The sequence below is a fragment of the Hippocampus comes genome, unplaced genomic scaffold, assembly GCF_001891065.2.
Source record: "Hippocampus comes isolate QL1 unplaced genomic scaffold, H_comes_QL1_v1.1 scaffold507, whole genome shotgun sequence".
NCBI classification, from domain to species: domain Eukaryota; kingdom Metazoa; phylum Chordata; class Actinopteri; order Syngnathiformes; family Syngnathidae; genus Hippocampus; species Hippocampus comes.
Window position 1 is genome coordinate 1 of NW_017804852.1, and position 9662 is coordinate 9662.

The 9662-nt window shown below is 40.1% G+C and overlaps 1 protein-coding gene across 1 annotated transcript; it reads right to left on the minus strand.

Annotated features, from left to right (window-relative positions):
* Window positions 1-7284: 7284 nt before the first annotated feature.
* LOC109521295 (piggyBac transposable element-derived protein 4-like) lies at window positions 7285-8309 on the minus strand. Its single transcript, XM_019879084.1, has 2 exons — window positions 7536-8309; window positions 7285-7447 (listed from the first exon to the last, which is right to left on the minus strand). Exons 1-2 carry the CDS (start codon window positions 7710-7712, stop codon window positions 7289-7291), a joined length of 336 nt encoding a protein of 111 aa, XP_019734643.1. The 5' UTR covers window positions 7713-8309; the 3' UTR covers window positions 7285-7288.
* Window positions 8310-9662: the final 1353 nt, after the last annotated feature.

The following is a 9662-nucleotide window of genomic DNA, read 5'->3' on the forward strand; positions in this document are numbered from 1 at the left end:
GCACATGGGCCACCTTGGGGTTCGCCTCCGGGTAGTGTAGGCGGAGAAGGCCTGCAAAACAAAACAAAACCAAACATCAGATGACAAGAGAGATTTATAGAACACATGCTAGACTATCCCAGACAAAACTTGTGCTTACTTGGTCCACTGCGCCTTTGCCCTTGTTGTACGCCAAGATGATGTTCGGTTTCTTTTGTGGACCCTCCTCCAGCTGTGGTTCCCGGTGTTTTGTGCTGAGGAGCACAACATTCTTCCCCTTCTTGGGGACGTAGGAGACCAGTGCCATGGTTTTGGTAAAGGCAAACATGCTGGACTTGACTTGTCGGTGATGAAACTGGAGGAGTTGCAGAGGGAGCTCTGGCTTGTTTTTCGAATTGTCCCAACTAGTGTATTTTTTTTTCAGCAGCTCAAGACCTAGTGGGACTGAACAAAAAAAAAGTATCCATCGTGATGGTGTGCCCCTCTATAGAGTCGTACAGTCTTAGGACGGTGTGCATGCCAACGTTTTTTGCGCGCTCTCCTCCTGGAGGCTTTCCAAGATACACCTCCAGCTTCCAGGCGTACGACGTGTCAACATCGCACAGCGCCCATATTTTCCCGGCTTGGAGGGGATGTATTGCTTGAAGGAGCAGCGGCCCCTAAAGGCGACCAGCTGCTCATCTACGCAAACATCCCTCCCCAGGTTGAAACGTTTTTGGAGCAGGTTGCTCCATTTGCCCCACAGCTCGGCAATTGGTGACAATTTGTTGTTATGGTGACGCCGAGGCCTGTACAATTTGTCATCAAAACGCACGGCGCGGTTTATATGACAAAACCGGCCGTGAGTCACGGTTTGAGCAAACCTCGGACGCCCCATTTTCGTGTCCCAGAGGCTCGCTGTCGCCTCATTGTGGGAGCGATGGACCCCAGCCAAGATTAGCAGCCCCAAGTAAGCCTGGAATTCATTTTTCGACAGGGTTGACCAACTTGTTATTGTTATTGTATTGTTTCTTGAACATATATAGAATATACAATAACAGATTGACAAAATGCAAACAAAAGTCATAAAAGGAAAAAATAAAAGTCAGTAAAACAAACATCATCACAGTTATATACTCAAAGGAGTAGGAAGAAGTATACAACTTATCTAGTCCTACCCCTTGTTGTGTAATAATGTGTATTGATCATTTTTCAATACCAAAGAAAAGGAAGAAATTTACATATCATCAAATACTTTCATACTTTTACCCTTATGTGTACTGTACTTATCTATTTATACACCTTTCGGTTTATATATATATAAATCAGAAAGAAGGAACACGAGAAACTCGAGAAATACCAAGGGCTCAGAGAGGAGCTGGAGAGAGCCCGGAAGGTAAAGGTGACAGTCGTGCCTGTGGTGGTCGGAGCACTCGGGGCAGTGACCCCCAAACGAGATGAGTGGTTGCAACAGATCCCGGGAACAACATCGGACATCTCAGTCCAGAAATGTGCAGTGCTGGGAACAGCAAGGATACTGCGCAGAACCCTCAAGCTTCCTGGCCTCTGGTAGAGGACCCGAGCATATTTTGATCTATTCATAATTTGAATTGCTTTTTTTTTTGTAGTTTTAAAACAAGGAGTGTGTTTGTTTGACAGGCGTTTCCCCATATTTCCACACAGTAGGCCATCGATGGTAGTAATAACGAAGAGTATAATGTGTATAAAAATCTCTTATTCAGCATATCCTTGGTTTTGGAGAGGATCCCTATGGTTTTGGATATTTTTTTTTTACGTTATTGACATGTGGCTTCCAACATAGTTTTGATTCTATTAATAAACCAAGAAAGTTATTTTCATACACTCTTTCTATTTCAATTGAGTTTACCATAATTTAAACTTGGTTTTTGATTGGTCTTGTGCCAAAAACAATTAACTTATATTTTTTCAAGTGAAGTGACAATTTATTCCTGTCGAACCAGTTTTTTAAATTTGTTTAATTCATTTTCCACAGTTGTCAGGAGCTGTTTCAGATTTTCTCCAGAGCAGTCGAAAGTTTTATCATCAGAAAATAGGACACATTTAAATGGTTCTGAGACAATACAAATGTCATTGATATATACGATGAATAGATTTGGACCAAGCACAGACCCCTGAGGAACTCCACGTGTGATTTTCACTTGATTAGATGTTTTTATTCTTGAACTGCACATACTGATATCTGTTTTCTAAATAACGTTTTATTCATTTATATGCTTCACCTCTATTGCCATATCTCTCCAATTTATTCAATAATATACTCTGGTCTGTAGTGTCAAAAGCTTTTTTTCGATCGAGAAAAATCCCACCAATAAATTCTTTGTTGTCTGTATTAGTGACTATTGCGTCCACAAACTCCATTACTGCCATTGAGGCAGCCTTCTCGTTACCTCTGCGTCCCGCGTTCTAGACGCACAATTTTCCCGCGGGGCGCACAGTTCCAGATAATGTGCGTTTTTCGGATGCAAGGAAATTTCTCAGTCAAAACGAAAAAAAACGACGACAGGCCTGAGGATTTCACGGTAACGATCGCTACTGGTAGCATGTCGTTTCCTTGGCGTCATTTTGATGGTACCGAAAAATGGTTTCCCATAAAAGTCACCGCACACAAGTTGACTGTACGCGATCGAATCTCTCCTGTGTGATCAACGCAATTTCACTGTGCCTGTGTGTGTGTTTGTGGTGTGTGAGTGTGTTTCTTTCTAATTTACTTTCGTTTTGTTTTGTTTTCAGTGTTGGGGGGGGCGGAACAAATCACATTATGTGCGCATGCGAGTTGCTATTTTAGTCCGCAAACTGACAAATCGCGCGGATGACAGTTTGAGATGGCGGCGAAAAAAACACACAAAGGTCTACTAATTACGACATTTAAGAAATGGGAATGCCAGTCTGATTTTTTTATATGAATCATCCAACGGGCGTATAACTAAACTCACCTGTGATGTATGCACAGAACACGAGAGCAAGATACGATGGGAGGCACGATTCCGAGGCAAGTTGGTCATTAGATCTACAGTATAGTAGAAAGGGTTCCGTCAGTCGTCATCTGTACCTGTGGGTAAAAAACAAAAAAAACAAAAAAGGACGTTTCGCTTCTCTCAAAGAAGCTTCGTCAGCGGTAGACAACTCTGAAGTCTCCGTGAAGACTCCGGGAAATTGCTCTGCGCTAAAAAGCTGAGCGTGGCCTATTTGAGGACTGGGTGGGGATGGTTAGTCACGCCCCTATGGTGAAGAGGCCCATTGATTTCTAAATTCCCTATCGTTGGTATTTTAGTCCGCAAACTGACAAATCGCGCGGATGACAGTTTGAGATGGCGGCGAAAAAAACACACAAAGGAATACTAATTACGACATTTCAGAAATGGGAATGCCAGTCAGATTTTTTTATATGAATCATCCGACGGGCGTATAACTAAACTCAGCTGTGATGTATGCACAAGACACGAGAGCAAGATACGATGGGAGGCACGATTTCGAGGCAAGTTGGTCATTAGATCTACAGTATAGGTTAATCACAATGAAAAATATTATGAAACAGTCTTGGTTATTCTATAATTTCCTGGTTGTAGCATGGCAACTTTATGGATAAAACATTCGTCACAAGTGTAGTAATACTAATGTTAACTGTCGGTGGAACTAACGATGACGTGGTAGATTCTTTCGTCAAATTGAGAGTAATTACACATGCATCGTCTTGGGAAGAGGATGTCAAGCCACATCAATACTTTTATTAATTACCAATAACTTAATCTTTGCAGTGTGAGCCTGGAAAAAATACTCTGATTTTGTGGTACGCTGTATTCATGATGTCATATCAGTAAAACATATTTTGATCCATTTGTTTTGTTGAATAAACCTGGAGTACACAGTTGCTGATGTAATTTTTATTGTTAATGCATAGTTTTCAAACATTTACCCTTGAAACATTGTACTTTTGAGTATCAGAATTCTTGATTCTGACATCAGTCAAAATAGAAAAATGGGTTGCCATGATGAACGTTTACAGAACCCAAAATTAGTTACCATGGTTTCCCATTTGGGTAATCCGACGGAACCGAAAAATGGTTTCTGTGAATTTCCGAAATCCTCAGGCCTGCTGCAGTACATCTTTTTTTTTCCTGCAACGATCGCAGTTTGACAATCGCCGCCATTGTTGTTTTGATCTCGCGTTAAGCAATCTCACGAGACGAGATTGGCGTGATCGGCCTTCACCTCGCGGAAAGCAGACGATTGCCAAGTTGTGAAACGTTAAAACAAGTGTTGCGAAAGTTTATTGCGGAGCTGTCACAGAGGAAGCGGCTCAAGTTGGATAGTTTTTTGCGATAAGTTGACTTTGAGAAAGCCTTGCATCATTGGAAGCAGAGTAAAGAGAGGAGAATTTATTAACTCAAAGACTGAACCATGGGATGAAATCAGAACCTATTTCTCAGTAAATCTTGTATGCCTGAATTATTTAAATTTTTGCAGCATTTGTTTATAAGAAATAAACCTATTATCAATATATATTGTTGGGTTTTGTGTTATAATCATATGCAATTGAATAAGTAGACCATTTCAGAATTCGAAATTTGGGACTCAAAGCATAATGGGACTCATACTTTTCTGATCAGCGAGTCCCTGGGACTCGCAGAGCTCAAACTGTAAAATTATCACTGTTGAGGTGGTCCGTTTTTCTCTGAAGCCATCTTGATTTTCACTTAATAGCACGTTTCTGTATGAAGTTATCAAGTCTGCATGAAAATTGTTTTTCAAATATTTTTGGGGATTGTGGTAATAGTGATGTTGGTCTGTAATTTGGAAACAAATGTCTTTCTCCACTTTTCAAAATTGGAATGACTTCAGCAATTTTCATTTTTGATGGAAAGATGCCAGCTTTGAATGACAGGTTTCATATGCATGTGAAAGGTCGCACTACAAACTCTGTAATCGGTTTTACGATTGTTCAATCAATATTAAAGCAATCAGTTGACTTTTTCTTTTTAAATGTTTGCACATTATTTAATACTCCATGATTTACAGTAGTAAAGAACATTGTGGAAGAGTTTTTTTTTTTCCATGTCTCTATTTCAAAACAGTTTATTGGAGCAGGACCTTGTTTTGCTTGGTTACTGCTGATATAAAGAAAATACTCATTCAATTAATTTGCTATTTCTGCAGTTTTCTCAAACATAGTATTTTGGTATTTATTTGAAGTACTCTGTGTAATCTACTTTTTAAGGACGATTTCTGATTACGTGATTTAGTTTTCTATATTTCTTGTGTGTTGCTTTTTTTCTGCACTCATAATGCATGGAAATGATCTCTCTTACTACTTCTTATTATATTTACTCATTTATTTTTATCGGTCTTATACTTTATTTCAGCATCTTTAGTTCTCAATTTTATCAACGATTTATATAAATTATTTTTCTTTTTACAAGCGTTTTCTGTACATTTCGTTATCCATGGCTGACTTCAGTCTCTGTACTTTCTGGAGACTTTAGTTAATGGAAAATGATTTTCATGTAAGGAGATTATGGTAGACTGAAATGCATCATACACAGTATTTGGGTCTTTGTTTGAGTAGACCTTGGACCAGTTTTGTTTTTCTCGGTCGAGCTGAAAGGCAGCGATGGAGCGTTGTGTTCAGTCTTATTTCTGATATGTGAGCTGTTAGCTTTGTATTTGGATCAAAATAATTATGAAAAACTGCAAAGATAGGTAGATGGTCACTTTTTCAGAAATGAGAGGTCCACTTTCCATTTTATGGTCAATTTATAACTATGTTATCTATTAATGTGGCCGGCCGTATCTGTTACCTTTTGCGTGGTGGTCGTTGTTGGGAGGACCCCAAAAAGCAGGGAGGCAGGGAGGAGCAGAGTGGCTGACGGAGATGTATTGAAAAATGCATACAGAAGTACATCGGAAAAACTAACTCAAAAACTCACTCAAAGTCCAGAAAATCTCAGGAAACAAAGTAGCAAACAAATCCAAAAACAGAAAACAAAACATGACACATGCACAGAGACACACACAATCGCAACAATGATCCTACACCAACTGGTCGGGCAGGGAGTCCTTTTAACACAACACGAAGTAATGACACAATGACCAACAGGTCTGCCACTGCAGGACGGGCCCTGCAGTGCCACCTTTTGGTCACAAACAGAACCACCCTAACAGGATCAACTGTTATTCTACTCGGTTTCAGGATGACTGGGAAAAGACTGCTGCTATACATAGTATTTATAAAGTCAGTAGTTTTTTTTTTTTTAATGTCCATTTGGGTATTAAGTCAATGTTGAAGTCACCACACATTATTCGCGTTCTTATCGTTGGAGTAACTTAGCATATCTGTTAGTTTTTTTACTGAATGTGTCGTCATGATCCTGGTGTCCTATACATGCAGTTTATGATGACATTTGCCTTTTTAATATGTATTTCAATAGTCAGACATTCCATGAGATTCTCTGTTGTGTTTGTCAGTCTCTTGATTTTACTGCATCGAAGAGCTTTGTCTTCATCAGGGGTGTCAAACTCAAATACACAGTGGGCCAAACTTTAAAACTTGGACAAACACGCGGGCCAACATTGATATTTATTTTAATTTTTCCTTCAGATATAACAATGAAACTGTTAGTCCCACAAGTTTATCCCACGGCAGCTTCATTTCAGTGACACCGGTGGAAACCTTTTCAAATATGTTATTTCCTGTGGTGGTGCCATGCATTGATTTTAATTCCAAAAGTTCCTCCGTAACACACACATTTGAGTCCACTCCACGGATGAAGACTGACAGCTAGGCAGTATCACATGTGTTGCTGTAGCGCCAGGAACGCTCGTTGCAATGCATTATATTCGTTAGCGCCTGCTGCAACCTCAAACACGCATAAGGGTTTCCCTCATACAGTTCCTGATGTGAAGTAGGTTCACAGTACTTTGTCCAAATCATGACAGTGCTTGAGGTGTGACTTAAGTCATTTGTGAAGGGTTGTTCACTTTCAACCCCTCAAAATGTTCAGTGGCATTGGGGATAGCCCTACATATTTTTATTTATTTATTTTTGGCGCTCTCTATGAGCCACAACAGTAGGAGTATGCCACTAACAGTTACTATGCTGCATATGCAAAAGAAATAAAAATAAAAAAATCTAGTTCAAATATTGGATTTGACATGAATAGAGCCTTGAATATGTCAACAAACCACAGGAAAAAATATCCTGCTTTTTTATCCAATGGAGTAAATGCTAGTTTACGGGTCAGCACCAATGGGATGTGTGACGCTACAGTGGAAGACTCGCTACCCACCTCGCTCAGGAAAAGCCTCCTTTTAAATAGTTTTTTTCATTCCATTTTGGATTGATGGCAACAAATAAAACAAAAGCATTGAACAACGAAATGTCCAATATGTGATAAAAGAGGCACATAGGCCACCTTGGGGTTCGCCTCTGGGTAGTGTAGGCGGAGCAGGCCTGCAAAACAAAACAAAACAAAACATCAGATGACAAGACAGCTTTATAGAACACATGCTAGACTATCCCAGACAAAACTTGTGCTTACTTGGTCCAGGTGATCCACTGCGCCTTTGCTCTTGTTGTACGCCAAGATGATGTTCGGTTTCTTTTGTGGACCCTCCTCCAGCTGTGGTTCCCGGTGTTTTGTGCTGAGGAGCACAACATTCTTCCCCTTCTTGGGGACGTAGGAGACCAGTGCCATGGTTTTGGTAAAGGCAAACATGCTGGACTTGACTTGTCGGTGATGAAACTGGAGGAGTTGCAGAGGGAGCTCTTTCTAGTTTTTTCGAATTGTCCCAACTAGTGCATTTTTTTTTCAGCAGCTCAAGAGCTAGTGGGACTGAACAAAAAAAAGTATCCATCGTGATGGTGTGCCCCTCTATAGAGTCGTACAGTCTTAGGACGGTGTGCATGCCAACTTTTTTTGCGCGCTCTCCTCCTGGAGGCTTTCCAAGATACACCTCCAGCTTCCAGGCGTACGACGTGTCAACATCGCACAGCGCCCATATTTTCCCGGCTTGGAGGGGATGTATTGCTTGAAGGAGCAGCGGCCCCTAAAGGCGACCAGCTGCTCATCTACGCAAACATCCCTCCCCAGGTTGAAACGTTTTTGGAGCAGGTTGCTCCATTTGCCCCACAGCTCGGCAATTGGTGACAATTTGTTGTTATGGTGACGCCGAGGCCTGTACAATTTGTCATCAAAACGCACGGCGCGGTTTATATGACAAAACCGGCCGTGAGTCACGGTTTGAGCAAACCTCGGACGCCCCATTTTCGTGTCCCAGAGGCTCGCTGTCGCCTCATTGTGGGAGCGATGGACCCCAGCCAAGATTAGCAGCCCCAAGTAAGCCTGGAATTCATTTTTCGACAGGGTTGACCAACTTGTTATTGTTATTGTATTGTTTCTTGAACATATATAGAATATACAATAACAGATTGACAAAATGCAAACAAAAGTCATAAAAGGAAAAAATAAAAGTCAGTAAAACAAACATCATCACAGTTATATACTCAAAGGAGTAGGAAGAAGTATACAACTTATCTAGTCCTACCCCTTGTTGTGTAATAATGTGTATTGATCATTTTTCAATACCAAAGAAAAGGAAGAAATTTACATATCATCAAATACTTTCATACTTTTACCCTTATGTGTACTGTACTTATCTATTTATACACCTTTCGGTTTATATATATATAAATCAGAAAGAAGGAACACGAGAAACTCGAGAAATACCAAGGGCTCAGAGAGGAGCTGGAGAGAGCCCGGAAGGTAAAGGTGACAGTCGTGCCTGTGGTGGTCGGAGCACTCGGGGCAGTGACCCCCAAACGAGATGAGTGGTTGCAACAGATCCCGGGAACAACATCGGACATCTCAGTCCAGAAATGTGCAGTGCTGGGAACAGCAAGGATACTGCGCAGAACCCTCAAGCTTCCTGGCCTCTGGTAGAGGAACCGAGATGAATGGGGGATGGACACCACCCGAGGGGTGAGACGAGGATTTTTTTTGTTTTTATATTTAAAAAAAAAAAAAAAAAAAAATACATATTCATACAAAATTGTTCTTTCTACTTTTTATATCAAATGTCTAATATTCATTATAAATACTGCATTTCTTGAATACATTCAATAAGTTGTGAAAAAATCCAAAACAAGAACAATCCGTTGTATTACTATATTTTATAAGTATTCCGGTATGTAAAATTTATCTTCTTAACTTTGATTTATGTAGTTTTTTTGTACTAATCGTTTAAATTTGTTTTTGAACTCGTCCAGCGATTTACTCATTTTCAGATCCGTCTCAAGCTTATTCCACAGATTGACTCCTATTACTGATTGATTCATTCCTCTTAGATTACAACAACTATCTCTAATTTCAAAAAGCTTCTGGATATTTTGGTAAAGGAGATTGTTATGTGCTTTATACATTAATTGGGCGATTTTGAAGTCAACCTGCTCATAGAATTTCATTGTGTTTAATTTGATGAATAGTGGATTTGTGGGTTCGATATATTTAGACCAATTGATTATTCTGATTGCTTTTTTCTGTAGTTTTAAGACAGGGAGTGTGTTTGATTTACAGGCGTTACCCCATATTTCCACACAGTAGGTCATATATGGGAGTAATAATGAGTAATATAATGTGTACAAGGAACTCATATTCAACACATCCTTA